At 33.3% G+C, this 18850-nt stretch overlaps 9 protein-coding genes and 1 pseudogene across 10 annotated transcripts; 5 read left to right on the forward strand and 5 right to left on the reverse strand.

Annotated features, from left to right (window-relative positions):
- Window positions 1-789: 789 nt before the first annotated feature.
- Window positions 790-2021, forward strand: NAEGRDRAFT_65413 (uncharacterized protein; the record flags this gene model as incomplete). Its single annotated transcript, XM_002679145.1, has 2 exons — window positions 790-886; window positions 928-2021. The coding sequence occupies 2 exons, from the start codon at window positions 790-792 to the stop codon at window positions 2019-2021; spliced, it is 1191 nt and encodes a 396-aa protein (XP_002679191.1).
- Window positions 2022-2349: 328 nt separating this feature from the next.
- On the reverse strand, window positions 2350-2763 carry NAEGRDRAFT_65414 (uncharacterized protein; the record flags this gene model as incomplete). Its single annotated transcript, XM_002679274.1, has 1 exon — window positions 2350-2763. The coding sequence occupies one exon, from the start codon at window positions 2761-2763 to the stop codon at window positions 2350-2352; it is 414 nt and encodes a 137-aa protein (XP_002679320.1).
- A 918-nt stretch (window positions 2764-3681) lies between these two features.
- NAEGRDRAFT_65415 (uncharacterized protein) lies at window positions 3682-5059 on the forward strand (the record flags this gene model as incomplete). The annotated part of the gene is made up of 2 exons (XM_002679146.1): window positions 3682-3769; window positions 3819-5059. 2 exons carry the CDS (start codon window positions 3682-3684, stop codon window positions 5057-5059), a joined length of 1329 nt encoding a protein of 442 aa, XP_002679192.1.
- Window positions 5060-5083: 24 nt separating this feature from the next.
- NAEGRDRAFT_65416 ([Fe] hydrogenase maturation protein) lies at window positions 5084-6715 on the reverse strand (the record flags this gene model as incomplete). The annotated part of the gene is made up of 1 exon (XM_002679275.1): window positions 5084-6715. One exon carries the CDS (start codon window positions 6713-6715, stop codon window positions 5084-5086), a length of 1632 nt encoding a protein of 543 aa, XP_002679321.1.
- Window positions 6716-6833: 118 nt separating this feature from the next.
- NAEGRDRAFT_79062 (uncharacterized protein) lies at window positions 6834-8397 on the reverse strand (the record flags this gene model as incomplete). The annotated part of the gene is made up of 2 exons (XM_002679276.1): window positions 6834-7442; window positions 7506-8397. 2 exons carry the CDS (start codon window positions 8395-8397, stop codon window positions 6907-6909), a joined length of 1428 nt encoding a protein of 475 aa, XP_002679322.1. The 3' UTR covers window positions 6834-6906.
- Window positions 8398-11002: 2605 nt separating this feature from the next.
- NAEGRDRAFT_32187 (uncharacterized protein) lies at window positions 11003-11440 on the forward strand (the record flags this gene model as incomplete). The annotated part of the gene is made up of 1 exon (XM_002679147.1): window positions 11003-11440. A coding segment is annotated over one exon (438 nt), but the record flags the coding sequence as incomplete, so codon positions are not given.
- Window positions 11441-14445: 3005 nt separating this feature from the next.
- On the forward strand, window positions 14446-15264 carry NAEGRDRAFT_65419 (uncharacterized protein; the record flags this gene model as incomplete). The annotated part of the gene is made up of 1 exon (XM_002679148.1): window positions 14446-15264. One exon carries the CDS (start codon window positions 14446-14448, stop codon window positions 15262-15264), a length of 819 nt encoding a protein of 272 aa, XP_002679194.1.
- Window positions 15265-15306: 42 nt separating this feature from the next.
- Window positions 15307-15382, reverse strand: NAEGRDRAFT_t211 (annotated as a pseudogene). The gene has a single exon. The product of its transcript is annotated as a tRNA-OTHER (tRNA).
- A 1216-nt stretch (window positions 15383-16598) lies between these two features.
- Window positions 16599-17546, reverse strand: NAEGRDRAFT_47681 (uncharacterized protein; the record flags this gene model as incomplete). Its single annotated transcript, XM_002679277.1, has 1 exon — window positions 16599-17546. The coding sequence occupies one exon, from the start codon at window positions 17544-17546 to the stop codon at window positions 16599-16601; it is 948 nt and encodes a 315-aa protein (XP_002679323.1).
- A 357-nt stretch (window positions 17547-17903) lies between these two features.
- Window positions 17904-18839, forward strand: NAEGRDRAFT_65421 (uncharacterized protein; the record flags this gene model as incomplete). The annotated part of the gene is made up of 1 exon (XM_002679149.1): window positions 17904-18839. One exon carries the CDS (start codon window positions 17904-17906, stop codon window positions 18837-18839), a length of 936 nt encoding a protein of 311 aa, XP_002679195.1.
- Between the last annotated feature and the right edge of the window lie 11 nt (window positions 18840-18850).

An 18850-nucleotide genomic window follows, 5' to 3' on the forward strand; every position in this document is an offset into this window, starting at 1 on the left:
ACCAATTCGACTGTTTTCGTACAAAGCAAAATGGGGGGTTCCAGAACCTTCTATTGGTGGTTCCAATGTAAAGTTTTGAATTCTGGAAATCTCTTAATAAAACCTCTCAATTTCTTAAAATCTTACAACCAAACTTTGCTTTTCGTTTATTATCATGCATGAGATTGAAGGATAGAATACCAGAATTTCATTAATTAATCATGATTACACTCACGATCACAAATTCGTTCAATACAATCAGATGTTGATCATGTGTTAGCCATGATGGTGATTAATCATGCCCGATCTCGATTCTTTAATCAAAATTCTGACCCGTATCATGTTAGTAAGGTTATGCTGTGGTGTTGAATAGTAACCATTACCTGCTGTTGAGGAATCGAATCGTGTATAATAAGGTATAGAAAGCCACAAGAGAAGTTATGTTGAATTCATTAGTAATATTACTAATAATAATATTAATGTATTGTCAAGTTGTAACTCTTTGATTTGTTTCATTATTGGAAACTCTCTAGAATTAATAAAAGGTCCTTGATTCTACTTCTTCAGTAAACTCAATAGGGAAATAATGGCCTTATTTGTTTTGGTTGTTGGACCCAAATTTCAATTCATCAATAACATTAGTAGGAACCAACATCTTGGAGAAGAATTTCAACAATATGAAAGCATGAAAGTTCTGAATTGAAAATATGAGATCTTATCGGATAGATAATGCAGAACTTTACTGAACTCGTTCATTTCAAGTAACGAAACTGACTGTTGACAGGGTTTAGTCTGTTAAAAAAAAAGAACATGCTCAAGAATACATTGGCTCTATCAGGCGTTGAATTTGATGATGAAGATCCAGTGTTAGATAGTGAGAACCCTAAAATTCTCTTGTTGGGATCAAGTAAGTTCTTGTACATTCGCATACAATAAACGAAAGTTCAGATGATTGTGGAAAGACAACGCTCATGAATAGAATACTTGGAAATGCAAAACAAATTGCAATGCAATACATTCATAACGATATTTTAAACAATATTCGAAAGGTCTGCGAAAAGTGTGTCAATACTCAATCCATTTCGTCTCGTTTACATCAGCAATACCTTTCGTATTGCAAAACACTGATTGAATCAGCTCCCAAGAAAGACTTGGAACAGTCACCAACCAATTCGAAAACAATGAATTCATTTCCATCAAAATCTTCACCAGCTTTGCTTGTTCCAAAAACGGCAGAAATGATCATTGATTTATGGACGAATTGTTTAGTTTTCAAAGAAACTTTTGACAAGTATAGGGATGAATTGAATGTGAGTGATTCGTGTGAATATTTCTTCAATTCTTCAACGTTGGATCGATTGTGTAAGGCTTCGAATATTCCCAATTTTGAAGATTCTCTTCGTATTCGAATGGAAACTAAAGGAGTCGATACAAGAAAAGTGTACTATAGTGAAACAGAAGGATTTCCAAAACTCCAACAACTAGCTATGGATGAGAAATTCCTCAAACAATATCCTAACTGTATTTCTGTATTAGATTTTGGTGGAAATTGCCGAAAGAAATGGAAAGGTTACTTCCACAACATTACATTATGTGTATATTTAGTCAATTTAAGTTCGTTTAATAAGAAATCAAAAGAAAATCCAGAAAAGAATGAACTTGTTGATAGTTTAGAACTGTTTGAAGAAATGGTCAACCATGAAAGTTTCAACAATATTCCAATTCTTCTCCTATTTAATAAGGTCGAGAGATTTTCAAGTCTAATTGAGAGTGGAAATGATTTATGTAAAATATTTCCAGAATATGAGAATAGAGGGCAATCTGCTAAAGAACGAATTGAATCTTCCCTTTCTTTTCTAAAATTGAAATTTGAATCAAAAGCTTGGTCAAGGAAAGATTATTTACATTGTCGATTTGTTTCATTGCTGAATAATCAGGATTCCAATCAAGTGCTCATGGAAATGCTAACACTAAGTAAATTACTGAAGGAAGATTTTGTTTCAGATAATATTGACAAGAAGAAGAATTGTCTCATCATGTAACTCTCAAACTTAAAGTTTCAGTAAAGTTCACTATTAAGATGAGGAAGCATCTCTTAGAAATTTAATATTTAATTGAGAGTGTTTAATTTACAGTTTTACAATTAAAAAACCAGCATCAAAGCCCAAACCAATACAACAGTCATTGAAACCACAATACTATTTGCAGCACTCTTACATAAAAACAATTGAGGGTGACCAACTTGATAAATATCTGAGCAGCTACCAAGCATATCCATCTGTTGCCATGTACAACTTGTTTTTTCACAATTACTAGAATCACAATAAGATAGGCCATAACAGTGAGCATCAGCTATTGCGTATTTTTTGATTAGAGGAAGATAAACACATTTACCAATTTGGAACTTATTAATCTCAATAATCTTATCACCATTAAAATGACAATAATCACCAACTTCAAAATCATGAATAGACCACCACCCAATTTCAGAAAAATCAGCTGGTAATGGATATTTATCTCCATCATAGCATGTTGTGGCGTTCTTCCAACCGAACGAGCTTGGATAAGAATTAATGCAAGCAGGATTGTTGTTACACAATTATCGTCAACATGATATCTATAGTGAACGATATTAGCATCGGATGAACATGATGCAGTATTATAAATTTTGGTTAAAGCAAGAGAAGCATCACCTGCCTTAACATGTTGAAGATTTTCCATCAAGTCTACTACAACCATAACAGAAACTAGTAAGGCACAGAGGTTTTGAACATGTGAGGACATTTTTTTTAAGCATGTTGAATTTAATTGTAAAATTTCGAATCTCCCATTTATGGATATTTTGAATATTAATTACAGGGTTGTGTTTTTGTAAAAAGTTCATCTGCTTAAATCTCTCCATGACCTTAATGCCCACAGGCAAAACCACTCACAACCATACGGTTGCGACTATTATTCATGGTTCATTACCATGGTCGGTATTTTAAGTTTTGACCAAGCCATTCCTTACTGCATATAATTGATATGCTCCCCTTAACAACTTTTCAAGCAACAAGTTCAAACAATATTGAGATATTGAGCAAAATCTTTAAGAAAGACAATTTCCTCACACAATTAAATAGTATGGAATATATTCCAATCAATCACATCAATATCCCTATTCACAAGCTGATTTTCAATAAAAAACTGGAAAATTGACTTGAAATTTGACTTGTTCCTTAGAAATTCAAAGAAACTTGTTGAATCTGTGTGAAAATTCAAAATTTACCTGCAACTATCAAAATTTTGGTTGAGTTTTTAATAAGGGCCTTTCTCTTTTAGTGAACTAAATTAATGGACTCAGTTCTGTAATGTTCTTATAAGTTTCGTTTGGAAAATTCTCTATTTTATTCTAAAGTCAAACAGAATGCAACAAAATATTGTATTTATTGGCCAATGCTCTTCGCATGAATGTTAAAGGTTTCTTTTCTCCGAACTTGCAACCATATAATACTCTTAATGAGAAACCATGAGTTTCGAATGAAAAATAGCTAAACCTTAACAACCATGGATTTCTAACCACAATTTTATAAGCAGTCCTTATTTAGAAAGTTGGTCAATGTCAAAATCGGCACTATTTTCCCAATGGAGGAACGAAAATAAATGTTATTCATGCGAGTTGGACTAAACCTTTCGGGTAGATTTACTAACAAAAAAAAAGAGATGCTTCGCTCCACAGGTGATCGTTCTGAAGTCGATCTAGACGAAATGCTAGAGCAAGATCAAGCTAAAATACTTTTATTTGGTTCAGGTATGTTGTAATGCAAGCCAAATAGATTAAATTATTATTCGAAACTTAGGCGATAGTGGCAAAACAACCTTGTTAAAACAAATTCACGGAATGACATTTTCCAAATATTACAATCCAACACGTCTCGTGGGATCCATTGTTCAAGACATTCTCAAGAATGTAAGATTAGTTTGCGAGAGATGCATCGAGGGAGGACAGATTAGTCAGGAAGAGTTTTCACAATGTGACTATATCATTCAGATTGCAAAATCAACGAATAGCACCTCCACACCAAAGAAATCCACAAGCACAACTCAGGATTCACCACTTCCTAGCTCACCAATCAACACGCCAGATAAGAGATCAAGTTATGGAGCTAATGCATCATCACCTGTTGGTGGTGGTGGACATGGTGCTTCACCTGGAAGTGGAGCTGGATCACCATCTCGCATGAATAACTTGGTGAGTAAGATGGACGATGATTTGCCTGATAAGATTCTGAGATTATTGAATCATTCAGAAATATTTAGGAAAACTGTCGAATCATGCAGGGAGAATGAAAGATTGTCGGATGGAATTGAACATTTTTTGTTAAATTCATCAAATTTGAGAAGAGTTTGTGAGTTTAATTATGTTCCTTCGATAGCAGATATTGTATATTCAAGACAGAAAACAGTGGGTCTCATAGAAACGAGTATAAGATATCATGAAGTTGATGGATTTCCAAAGAAGGAAATTCACAACTTTAACGATTTGGAAAAACAATTTCCTAGAACCTTAAAACTTGTTGATACCGGTGGTCAATCATCTGAAAGAAGAAAATACAAGAATGTTTCATTTAGTAGTGTAAGAGCCTGTGTTTTTGTGGTCAACATGTCAGGTTTCACTAAAAGTCTATACGAGAATGAGAATGTTAATGATCTGATTGATTCCATTGAACTTTTCAAAGAGTTATTCAATCAGCCATTCTATGAAAATGTACCAATACTATTACTATTCAATAAGATGGACATGTTTAGCTATCAAATTCAGAAAGGAAAAGATTTAAGTTCTCTCTTTCCAGAATTTGACAATAATGCAACGATTTTAGAGGAAAAAGTTGATAACTCTCTCAAATTCCTATTCAAAAAGTACAAGGATACTCTAAATTCTAATCCAATACGAGTGCAATACATGCCAACCGCTCTAACTGATTTGAAAGATGCTCAGAAAGTATTCGAAAGAGTTATGGAACTGAGCGAATTACTAACTTGTCCCGAAAGAAACAATGAAATGACTTCTAATGATAAGAAAAAGTGTACCATCATGTAAAATAAATATAATTCTCATTCATATTTATTGAGATGGAGTTGAAGGATTCAACCATGGTTTAGTCACTCTTGATACTGCCTTTTCAGATTGGAGGAAGGAGAGCAAGAGGCCATAATTAGTGATTGGAACACCTGCTTTGGATAGGTCAGAGAGACGGGCATTCATCTTTTGCTTATCAATCATACATCCTCCACAGTGAATAATGAGTTTGTATTGGGAGAGATCCTTAATAAGCTGATACTCTCTGCCAAAGACAATATCCACCTTGATATTTCCCTGTCCAAATCTTTTTTCAATTGCTCTTGGTATTTGAACAGTACCGATATCATCTGCAATTCTGTTGTGATTACAAGCTTCACAGAGTAAGACTGAATCGCCTGGTTGGAGAGCTTTGAATGCTTCAATTCCTTTCAAAAATTCTGAAAGTCTTCCATTACTCATAAAGTTAATCATAATGACACTGAATGTAGTGATATCAATAATACTCTCCTTTGTTGCCTCATCAATAGTCCATGGATGCACAATATCCATAGCTTGCGAGTCGGTAATTAAGAGTTGTAATTTTCCATTTGAATTAAGAGTTTTGATGGCTTCGAGGAATCTCTTCTTCTCCTTTTCCACAAGCTCCTTATCCGAACTTCTTGCATGTTTCAAATTCATTCTATATGAAAATACATTGCTATACTCCCTGAGTAAATATTCATGAACCATGGCTTGAGGTTTGAGTAATCTACCAGATGGTGTCTCCTCATCCATTGGAATATTCAAAAATACAGTAGAGTTTTCCATTAAATTTGGAAGTAATCTTGTTGGATACATTGGAGTAGAGCTTGCCTTCATTTTACTCTTCTTGTGGCAATCTTCAATGAACTTGATACATTTGGTGTGAGCAATTTTTGATTCCAAATCCACACATGTAGTTCCACAGAAGTACTTATTCATTTGAACATTTCCCTGTTGCTCAAATTCATTGACTTTCAAATCAGTTTCAATCGAATCCAGCTTATCACTCAAACTCTCCACAGATGATCTCTTCAACTCGGAAACATTGAATATAATACAGAATGGTCTTTCATTCTTTTCACACTCACCAGTCAACCATTTGGCTTGTTGAACACTGCTACCATTGAAAGGATCCACCACTACAACCACAATATCGGACTCTTTAAGGGCAATCAGTGTTTTTTGTCTCTTCTTTTCGCCAAGATCTGATGCCTCATCAGTACCTGGTGTATCAAATAACTTTGTTGGACCAATACCGTGCAACTCCATAGTTGTCATCTTTACATCAGCAGTTGTACCAGGTGTAGAATCCACAATACTAGTATTTGAATTGGTCAAACAGTTCATCAGAGTTGATTTTCCACTATTCATAGCTCCAACAATTGCAATATTTGTCCTTTCAATGTAAATCGAGCCAATATTATTAGCACTATCACTTAAACTCACTCCAGAATGGAATAATTGTTTAGAATTCATTGAAAATTCCTTCATCATTATCTTTGTATTCATCATCATTTTCCATTCCGATGATCTTTTCACAGCTGATAATAATGGAAAATCCAACAATGAATTACATTGTTGTATTGGCAATGATCTCCTCACAAGAGGTGAGGAACACAATGTTCGGATCAAGTGTTGTTGATGTGATTTCATTTTTTTAAAGTGCTTTTTCATAAAACTAACCTTTTTAGTAACTTTCATTATCTAAAAAGAACTCGACAGAATTTTGTAAAATTGCTGCATTCTTTACAATTAGAGAATCCTATTATTTCAATAATAAGTTATGAATTTAATCTAGATTTCATTTTGGTTACTGTTTTGAAAATGCTGAAAATAATTCAAATTTAGAAGGATAGGTTGAGAATGGATATTTCTGGTGGGCAGAATAATCGAAGAGGATAATGACTTCCTAAACCAGCAGAGGTGTGAATAAATTGTCTCCTCTCGATTTTGTAAGTTCTGTAAATGAGTTTGATTTGATAATCATCAGCCGAGTCGACTACATCAATATTTCTAGCTTGTTGTTTGTGATGATGGAGCACACTGTCGATGAGTGTAGAATCGTCCTGCAATCTCAATTCATATAGACCAACTCCCCATTCCCAATACTTGCAAACATTCAATAGTCTTTGAACAATTCTCAATCCACTAATTCGTTGCCTTACAAATTTCCACAGAGTAACCTTCTTGTAAATGAAAATAATTATTGGAATTATAGGAAGGTAGGTGAATATTCCTTCATTCATCTGATGAACCTGTTCATAGGAAAAATGATGTTGAACAAAATGATCAAATGTTGCTTCCTTTACACTAAGTTTCCAAAAGAGTCCTAGTACGTTTTTCAGAATTATTGAAGGTATTGGTAATGTCACTTGGCCACCTAAATATTTGATAAATGAAATATGTTAAATATGTTAAAATTTAAAGAAAATATCGAACATACCATGAGTGTGTCCACACAAAACCAAATCAAAATGGAAAACGTCATTCTTAATCCAAGCAACAGTGTCTGGGTTGTGGCTCAATACAATTCTCAAAGTATTCTCCTTGATAGGACTCTCGTTCATTTCCTTTACAATTTTATGATAATTATCCCAATAGAGTGGACTGTAAAAATCTAAAAATCCCCACAACTCAATATCAAACTTGAATTCCTTAGTTTCCTTTGTAACTTTAGCAAAGAATTGATGATTATTAGCTTTTGAACCAGCATCTAATATTGTGACAGCTCTTGATAATTTTTTGATTACCTCCTCCTTATCGAGAGGATGGGTCTTACTCTCATCATGATTTCCTAACACTGCAAAAACTCCCAACTCTGAATATTTTGATAATTTAGAGAAGAAATTATCCACAACCCAATCCACATCAACCTTGTAAAATTTATCAACAAAATCTCCAGTCAATACTATCATGTCAATATTTGGAATGTATTCAATTTCCACAAGAATATCCTTCAATTGTTGTTTGCTAATCTTATGATATCGAACGTGTCGTCTCAACCAATACCAACAAGCCCAGATTTTAGTATAATACGAACCTGCTGATCCCAACCAATCTGGAGGATCTGCATAATAATCAAAATGAAAATCAGTCAAATGTAATATTTTCAGTCGGCGTCTATTTACATGATTAGTTTTCAAGAAGGAAATTGCATCTACATCAGACAAATTAATATAATGTTCCTTGATATATAATTTACTAAACACATTCAACAATGGAAAGGTAATCCACTTGAATAATTGTACCAAAATTATTAAATATTCATATAACAACATTCCGATCACTGATAAAAACGTTATGTTTCCATGTTTCTGCTTTGATAGTTTTTTCATTTTTTTTTAATTTAAAAATCAAGAAATGTAGTTGAATGATCAATTTCGATTTTTCTTATTTGCAAATATTATTGTAAATAGATTCAAGTAGTTGAAGCTCTAGTTGAAATACTACGTGTTTTCAATATTGTTGTGTGATCATTGGAAAATAAAACGTGTCTTTTCCAGATTGTGGAAAATTCAATGCCTCGAATACTATGGAATATTGATCAATTTCTCATATTTATATATTTGAATAGGAGTATTGGAAGATTGGACAAGTTTTAAAGGTCAACCAAGAGTTTCACATGTGATGATGTTGAACAGTCCAGTCCCGTTGTATTTAAAATTTTTACATCTTCAAGTGACCTTTAGCATGCTTCATGAGATGAGCTGTTTTTTTCACCTTTGAAATCTTAAATGGTAAATCTTCTCCAAAAAGTATCTGTAAATATATGTATCTGTCAGAGTCCCCCATAGCCTTTTGGAGATTTGAAACATATTTGTAACTATCTTCTATTCTTTTATTTTACTTGACGCTTTTAGATATAATGACGTTTTTATTTTGTTTCCGTTACACGTTTCCCTCTCCAAGAACCTCACAATTTGTTCGGCCGTTACGTTTCTAATATTATTTTTAATTAATTTTTTGTAACGGTCTTGAGTATTTTCATCTTCTGATGGCACGGAAGGAGAATAATTTGCTGGATTATTTGTCTTGAATTAAAGAATAATGGAAATGTATCTCAGGATAATATTCCAAATACTGGTGGTGTCTAGGGTGGTGTAGCTTCATCATTGATGAATTAATTACATTCCCTGCTGTTGATATTGTTGCCGATAGATGTTGTGAATTACAAAATCACTCATTTTTTTATCGTGTCAACCTCACTATACATAAAAGTCATTTTACAGAGTGTTCGTCGCATGGGGGACTCTGGTATCTGTTGAAAGTTATACAGTAAAATTTTGTAATCCATCTCATTGTCTTCAATTTTACCTTTGAAAATGGTAAAACTCAAGATTCAACGATTTTCTCTGAAGAGACACTACCAACTAAAAAGGTGACCAAGAAAACGTTGAAAACCAACAACAGAAAATTGTAAATGAAAGTCATGGAAAATTACCAAGCGAAAATGCATAATAAGAACACGGAACTCGATATTGTTCTTTCACTGAAACATGCAACTTAAAAGTTTATTAAGAAGGCATAAGCTGGTGTACTCTCTAATTCAAAGATAGAAGACATGCAGGCTGAGTTGTGCAGATGAAAAATTGCGCGGTTCTTTGTGTTACTCTGTTTGGTCTCACTCTCCTCATCCATCATAGATCCAAAAAAAACGCAGGAGCAAAACAGAAAGCAAACACAGTGAGGGTTCTTCTTTGCTGATGGAAAATTAAAAACACAACAACAGAAAAAAATTATTATTATCGCCTGTTCTCCTATTGAATAGCTTGCCTGCCCTAATTATAGTGGTGCTGTGCTGCTTGAGTATTCTTCTATTATTATTTTAAAAGTGTATGATTAATATATTATTTGGTGCATCAAACCAACAACCTCATTGTACACCAACAACAACAACACATTGTCTTCCTATCTTCAGAAGAAATTTTGTAAACGGAATAATTATCCATCAGAAGAAGAAGGATTTAAATTATATATTATCACTTGAAAATTATTGATATCTATTCACGATTTTGATTACACATTTCGATCGAATAATATATCTGAAACAACTATTTGTAAATAATCAGCAACAACATCATCAAACACTTTCCTATGCAAAACCTTCCTCTTGCTTCTTCATCTGTCGATTCAAATAATCTAGTGCTAGTCATGAACGGAAATCCAACCACCACGACAACAAGCACCACTACAAATAACAATAGTAGTGTCAACAATAGGCAAACTCCACAACAACCATTATTTATGAACCCTTCCCAATCCTTCCTTCCAAAACAGCAACAACAACAACAAAACATGCCACAACAACAACCAATAATATTCTTCCAGAACCACCTCATGCCTCAAACACAAAATTCTCTCCCAACTACAAACGGTGCAAACTCTACAAGTAGTACACCAGTAGCATCTAATGCATCAAATACGAGCACCTCTCAGAATGGAGAGAATGTTGTAGATGTGGAAAACTTTGCCAAATTCCAACAAGAGCAAGCAAAACAATTCAGTTTATTTCAACAACAACAAGCTGCTGCCTTCTTACATTTGGCCATTCAACAAAAACAATTGGAAGTCGCCCAATTCGCTAGTGCCATGAATATGCCGCTTCCAAATAGCTTCCTTATACCTAATAACAACACATCTACCAATTTCCATCCTGGAGGTCTTGTAAATTCGCAACCTATTTTCATTCCAAATAGTCATAATCCAGTCACACCTTTTGACCAGAATTCACCAATGAGTGAATCCATCCTAAGTTCTAGCCCATCCAACATGACGGGTTTACATCATGTACATCACGCAGCTTCCTCCTCCTCAGATTTTGACGCTGAATCAACAGCTGCATCAGTAAGTGATAAGAGTCAAGTCTTATTATCCAACCAACGAAGAACAGGTCCTGTAAGAAGGTCCAGAAAAGGAGGTTGGTCAGAGGAAGAGGATGAAATGCTGAGAGCTGCAGTACAAACATATGGAGGGAAGAATTGGAAAAAGATTGCGGAAACACTTCAAAATAGAACTAGTGTGCAATGTTTGCACAGATGGCAAAAAGTATTAAATCCAAACCTTGTAAAGGGACCTTGGACAAAGGAAGAGGATGACAAGATTTTACAACTTGTTAAAACATATGGTCCAGAAAATTGGAGCATGATCGCATCACATTTACCAGGAAGAATTGGTAAACAATGTAGAGAAAGATGGTACAATCACTTGGATCCTAGTATAAAGAAGGAACCTTGGACAGAGGAAGAAGAAACACTTCTTCTCGATGCTCAAAGTAAACTTGGAAATAAGTGGGCTGAAATTTCCAAACTCATCGTTGGACGTACAGATAACGCTTGCAAAAACCATTTCAATTCACTGATCGCTAGGGAAAAGAAGAAGGATACAACTAAAGAGACATCAAAATCAACAGAGCCAACACCAGTAAGAAAAACCAAAAAGACAACAAAGAAGGAAGATTCTGCTCTCAGTCGTGCCAGACACAAGAGATCAATCTCCGATACAGCATTCTATCAAAACTATCAATATGAATCGAGAGATTCTGGTACATTGACACTTTCTCCAATGGCTCAATCTAATAATTCCACTGGTTCTGGAGGAAACTCTCCAAATGCCAATAATTTGCACCATGCAAACAACAACACACTTTCAACCAACCACTTTTTCTCGAATTTAGCTCCTCCTACTCTCTTCCCATTCAATAGCAACCACATGATGATGCAAAACCCTAATTTAATGCAACAAAATGTAATACCAATCTTTAGACACAACAATGTACAAAAACAACCACTACCAGCTTCTCAGAACGCATTTACACAGAATAACATCATTCCAAACATTGATATTTCCTCACCTGGTCTTTCGACACCAACAGATCTCTTCCATGATTTGTCAGCTTTTGAGGCAGTGGTTCCTTCTAATAATAATAACAATGGAAATGGAGATGTAGATGTACTTGCAGATGTTCAAGATACACTAATCAATCAAGTTGGTTCTGGGTTGATAAATAATTTCGATGTATTCGAAGCTCATGAAAGTGAAGTTTTAATACACAGCGAAGATAGTAACGATGAAATGAACATTACACCAACACCTGGATCAAGGAATAGACCATCAACAGTTTTTAATGAAGATATGGACTTTAATGAATTTGATGGAGAATCAGATCTCAATAATTTCCTGGATGATGATAACAATGATGATCAAATCAATAGCGGCCTATTCCCAATTCCTTTTGCTGACAGAGAAACCAAGAGAAAGAAGTTTAATCACGTTTTTCATAACAGATCGATATCATTCGATGTTTCCCAGTTAGGACAAAATAAGGACTTTTTCCTTTAATTTACAATGAATAAAGGAATGGAGTATACCTCTTATAAGTAATACTATCAGGTGGTCGTTTCTCTCTATCAGCCATATAGATTGAAAACTTTCTAGGAATACCATATTTCAGTGCATGACGATCTCCTTCCTTCCACATATCCAATGCATATTTACCAGCTTCTAATTCATTTAAAATTAAATAGGGACTAAAATCATCTTTGGTTGCTTCAAAATGTGCTCTCAATGTCTAAAATCAAAAGTATCAATAATTTTTAAATTATTATTCCAATCATCCAATAATAGCAATTAATATTATAAATATTAATTCAAATAATTATTATCAATTCCGAAATTTAATTTACAAAATAAATCCAATTTGATATATACCTGTTTGCTAACTTCCCTCACAGCAAGAGGAAGTGTTTTATTCAATTGTCTAATCCACTCCCGATACAAAGACAAAACCTTTGGCTTTGAATATTGTTCCACAAATAAATCCACATCATTTCCGAATGATTTTAATAATTTCCTCCTCTGAAAACTTCTCCGTATCTGATTAGGAATTGTATAGAATTCAAATCTTGGCATTTTTAAATAATTTTTTTGATTTTTTAATAATTTTCAAAAGGAATTTAAATTTGGAACGAAAGAAATCGGAGTTCAATTATAATTAAAATTTTCAAGAATACATTACAAAAAAATGCAACCACATGATTCTCCTCGGATAGAGGAAGAAGAACCAATTCTTGAGATGAATCGGCAACGTTTTCTATCAAGTAATGATGAAAATTCTTCATCTTTTCAAAATATTGAAAATATTGAAGATGGAAACCAAATTAATTCAACTCCAAAAATAGATAATTTTCAAATGGAAACTTGTACAACTTGTAATAGAAATAATTGTAACAAGAATTCAATTTTAAAAATTCCAAAAATTAAAATTGTAAAGGAAAATTTTGAACAATTACAAAATTGGATGTTTATTCACCATCCGAAACTCTATCATGTGATTGATGAAACTTGGTGATACTTGAAGAATGCATTTATTTGTTTCTTTTTTGTTCCTTTAATTATTGTTGCCATTATTGTAGCGGTAATAATTTTGATTTTCAAGAATTAAACGAAACTTTAGAATTGGAAAATTGAGACGTGACAAAGAATGAATTGAAAATCATTGTGAGATACTTTCATTGAAAATTCTTACACAATTCACCTTTTGAAATTCAATTTCTAATAGATTCCAACAAGTTTCTTCTCAAATAAATTGCATTCTTTTTCTGTAACTATTCTTCATATGAAAAACATCATTTCTCAAATGATTTTACAAAATTTATTACAAAAATATCTTTAAAAAAATGTTTCAACATCTCGACAATGACTCCCTCGCAAATATTATGAATTTTCTCAGCCTTTTTGATGTGATTGAAAACTTGGCGTTGGTAAATTCGCGTCTTTTCCGTTTGATGAACTTGGAAAATGATCATCAAGGAACCATTACGAATTTATTGATGGAAAGAATTTTATTCTCGGAAGAGGAGATGGATCTGATTGGAATGTTGAATAGATTGGAGAGGGCTGTGTGTTTTGAGTCTCTTCTGAGTGATTTGGAGAGGGAGGTTGTTGATTGTGGTGTTTTGAAGGAGATTTTTGAGAGGAATAAATATGAGGAGGTTTCAGTGAAGGAGTGTGTGAAGGGGATGGATTGGAAGAGAGTCGTTAGGATTGAGAAGTATGATGAATTGAGGATTTGTGTGGAGCTGGGGCGGAGATTAGGCTATTTGGATGCATGTTGGTTGTATGAAAATCAAAAAATAGGGAGGAAACCTTTCCAATTGTTTTATAGTCATGAAATGGATGGTTACTCTGAAGGTAATCTATTATTTCTAGATTTTCTGCAACTGGTTAAGGCATATGAATTGTCAATGGATAAGATTTACAAAATTCACCTCTACTTTGTCAATAATCAACTAAAAATCTCGAAAATAGTTTCTCGAGCAAGAGAGGGACAAAAATTAACTGAAAAGGAAATTTTAGTGAAGGATTACAAGTATTTATATGAAAAAATGTTGGGATATAGTGGAATTGTTGGTACACTGGACTTGAAAGTGCTCTCTTACCAAGAAGGTGTAGAAAACAATGTTACTATTTCAACTGTGGATATTCAATCTGCAAAAGTTTATAGAAGCACTTGCTGTACTCTCAGAAATGGTGAGACTAATGTTGGTCAATTATTCGCAGTCAACCAATTTTTCGATGCCATTTCAAGACCAACTAAATGTGGAGATTTGAGACTTTCCCAAAAAGGAGACATCACACTGTGGACTATTTCAAGACAGGAAATAAGGAAAATGATTAGACCTTTTGTAATTTATCCAGTGTTGTATTTTCCATTAGCAATATATTCACATTTCAAGTTTGTGAATTATGACTTTGGATGGAATGAGACACAAGTTCATCCATATCTCCACTTTTTCGATTGTTTGGTTTTCACTTTTTTGAGCTTGGTTGGAATAGATAACTTGACAATTAGAATTCGTAGGATTCCCAGAAATGATGCCATAATTATGTTGTTGTGCACTTTAGGAATATTTCTTGTCAAGTTAACTATTTGTATATTTGGAACGAGCCACCCACTTCGATCCTTCATTAACACCTTTTCATTCTCTGCACCATTCATCCTCTCCAGTGTACCATTCATTTATGGATTAAATTTATATCCAAAGGCATTGTTCTGGTATTGGAGATCAACCAATTGGTTCTATAATAATATAGTTGTGAAAAAAACAGGTGGATTTTTGAGGAAATGTGTGGATTGGATTACAAATTATTATTCCTTAAATGGTGTTCAGCATGACAGTTCAACTCGTTGCGCAATTAATTAGGAAATTTACAAATATTGAAATTACAGTTTACAAAAAAGTTAGTGAGTGAAGGTAGTTTCGATCTACCACCTTAGAATCTACCAAGCTTCCTATGTTCTCCCATTTAAACTATTCACCCACAAATTCTTTTCTCTACATAATTCAAGCTTTATCCTAAAGTTCATCTATAAATAGAGATGGTTTTGGTTTTGGATTAAATTTATAAAAAGAATGACAAGATAAATTGTTTGATATGAGAATATTGATATTTATTTGGTTACCAATAAGAGGTATTGAATATTACCCAAAAAAAACAAAGTTTACAAAAAATGATAATATTTCAATACTATTGATTGTAATTAATATTGAAACGAATGATGATTTACCAACCAGCTGGTTTACTACAAGTTGGACATTTCAAACCAACTTTTCCAGATGGAGAACTTTTACATCCAGGGCAAACTCTGTGGGAACAACCATTCTTACAAGAAATTGAAGATAAAGTTGAAGCATTGAAACTACACCACTCACACTTGGCCATTTCGAAAATATTTCTTTTGATTTTTGGGTTAATAACAAAACAGTTGAATTGTTTTTTTGTTTGGTGGAAAATGAAATCATGCAGTTGGTTGGCCTATTTATTGTATTTGTTGTTGGAAAGTTATTGGAAACAATCTCTTTGGAACAGGTCTGAACTTGGATTTTGAGCCACATTTCAATGAAAACACGTGTTGCAAGAAAAGTTCATGACCATCAATTTAATGTTCAGTATTTGTTCATGGTCACGACTGGATCTTCAAGATCATAAAAGTTTCGAATAAATCCATGTTGTGTCCATTCTTGATAGTTAACCAATCAATGCAAGAGGGCTATTTAAATTGTAAAACGAAAATAAATGGTGAAATAATACTATTCACTCACTGACTCCCTGAAACAATTCTAATATCTCATCATGCAAAATATCTTTCGAATAAATTGAGTTGATCCACAACCAATTTCTCAAAACAAATCAAAAAAACAATTCTAAACAATCATTAATCAAAATGGCCAAGTGTGACTGGTGCAGTTTCAATGCTTCAACTTTATCTTCAATCTCTTGTAAGAATGGTTGTTCTCATAGAGTTTGTCCTGGATGTAAAAGTTCTCCATCTGGAAAAGTTGGTTTGAAATGCCCAACTTGTAGTAAACCTGCTGGTTGGTAAAATTGACCAACTCAAGTTGGAATCTTTCGTTTTTTTGCTAAAGTTTCTTTTTTTTTTCGATATTTCAGATTCCCTTATTCTAATAGTTTACATTCCAATAAATGCAACAAATTTAAACTAATGTTTCCATAATAAGAATTATATTTAATGAATTTAGTATACGCATTCTTTCAATGATTTTCCATATTTACGCAATTGATTAAAGATTCTAATCAATTGTTCACAATCTTCAATCTTTGGCAATTGATTTCCAGTTTCAAAAGTTGCCGTAGTTTTCTTGGCATCACCAACCTCCTCACTGTCCATAATCTTTCCAAAATATTCTCTACTCTGCATCAATTTATCTTCCCATTTGTCTGCGAATGAGCTCACTTCTTTACTTTTTAGGCAAGAGTTCATGGCCACAGGGATAGCCACACTGCATCCAACTGCCATGGCCACACCAACTCCAGCCACAATAGGAACTCCCACAAAAGCACCAATAAATGTAGTAATTGCAGCAATTCCCAATCCAACTAACCCAACCAAGGACACAATTCCCAAAATAATGCATGCCCAAAAGTATTTCTTTGCTTTGGCTCTCAGAATATTCTCAATATGATTCACAGAAGATTCAAGAGTGCTTCTATACCGTGGATGTGTAATCAGTTTCAAATGATCATGAATTACTGTCATTCTCTTCACATAGGATTCCTGGTTGACTTGGTTGAAAATGTCCTTAAATAGCTCAACACCCATTTCACCAATTTCAATAAGGAAATTTCCATGTAACAATATAGCATAAATAGCTTCCCTAAATGATTCTCTTTCACTTTCTTTCAGAAACAAGTAACAATCCTTAATGCATTTACTCATTTCTTGCTCAGTCGATGAAAAATCTTGTTTTTCCATTTCGTCTGCAATTTCTTTCAAATCTTTCTTGTCGTCGTTGTTGTCATTATGAATTGGCTTGTTCTCATTGCTCAGGTCTATATTTTGCCAGGTTTCAATGTAGACGTAATCGTCCAAGATGTCAAAACAATCGACAATGTCAAGGCAAGTTTGTTGAGTTTCTTCTGGTTTCTGATTGGAACTATCTTTCTTTGTGTGCCGTTGACCCATTTACTTGAATTGCCGTTTTTTTTGAAAATATTAATGGAGTTGTGGCACAGATATTTATTCGAAACGTGAATTGACAATTGATTTTCTCTCAATCACTTGTTTGTCTCAAACTTGTAAATTTCTGCTACGATAGAAGGAGGTACATTAATTCTACTCCTATCCTTAAATGACAAGATGTTGGAATGTGCTAAAAAACGTGATCATTCTTTACAATTTTAACAAGATTCGAAACTTTCCATTGGGTAAAGACTAAATATAAAAAGACTGCAGCTCCACAAATTACCAAGTTATCTCCAACCTCTTGAAATATTGAAATTTTGAATCGATTCAATTCTATCTTAAATATTGTAAAAAAAAATGAGTAAACGAAACAGACAAGATTTCGAATATATTAAATTAATTACCAATTCGGAGGAAATATTCACGGAAGAGAAAGCAAAAGCTATGAAACTGCACCACCAACAACACGAAGATAATGACATATTTTCCGATGATATTTGCTTTGAAATAATTTCCATGCTTGATGATTCGTGGTTTATTCTAAATAATTGCACTTTAATTTCAAAACAATTCTGTCAGGTGATCAAGGAACGCTCTAAACTAGTTATTCAATTTAAAAAACCATTGACAGAGAGACGAGTTGAATTATTAAGGAAAAGTCAATTTATGAATTGTATTGTTAATGTTAAATTTAATGAAATGTTGTTGGAATTGAGAGAAAATATCAAATTTATAAGTGAAATGAAACAATTAACATCACTTGATGTTTCTGACAATGAAATTGGAAATGTAGGAGCTAAACATATAAGTGAAATGAAACAATTAACATCACTTAATATATGTAATAATCGAATTGGTGATGAAGGAGCTAAATTCATAAGCGAAATGCAACAATTAACATTACTTGATATTTCTGATAATCATATTGGTGATAAGGGAGTTAAATTTATAAGTGAAATGAAACAATTGACATCATTCAATATTTCTGATGATCTAATTGGTAATGTAGGAGCCAAATCTATAAGTGAAATGCAACAATTAACATCACTTGATGTTTCTGATAATCATATTGGTGATAGTGGAGTAAAATTCATCAGTGAAATGAAACAATTAACATCACTCAATATTGCTATCAATCGAGTTGGTGATGAAGGAGCCAAACTCATAAGTGAAATGAAACAATTAAGATCACTTAATATTTCTGACAATGAACTTGGTGATGAAGGAGTCAAATTCATAAGTGAAATGAAACAATTAAGATCAAATTGTTTGGGTATTGTACAGCAGAATTGAAAGATTGTTCA

The sequence above is a fragment of the Naegleria gruberi genome (assembly GCF_000004985.1).
Source record: "Naegleria gruberi genomic scaffold NAEGRscaffold_14, whole genome shotgun sequence".
In the NCBI taxonomy this organism is placed as follows: Eukaryota; Heterolobosea; class Eutetramitea; order Acrasida; family Naegleriidae; genus Naegleria; species Naegleria gruberi.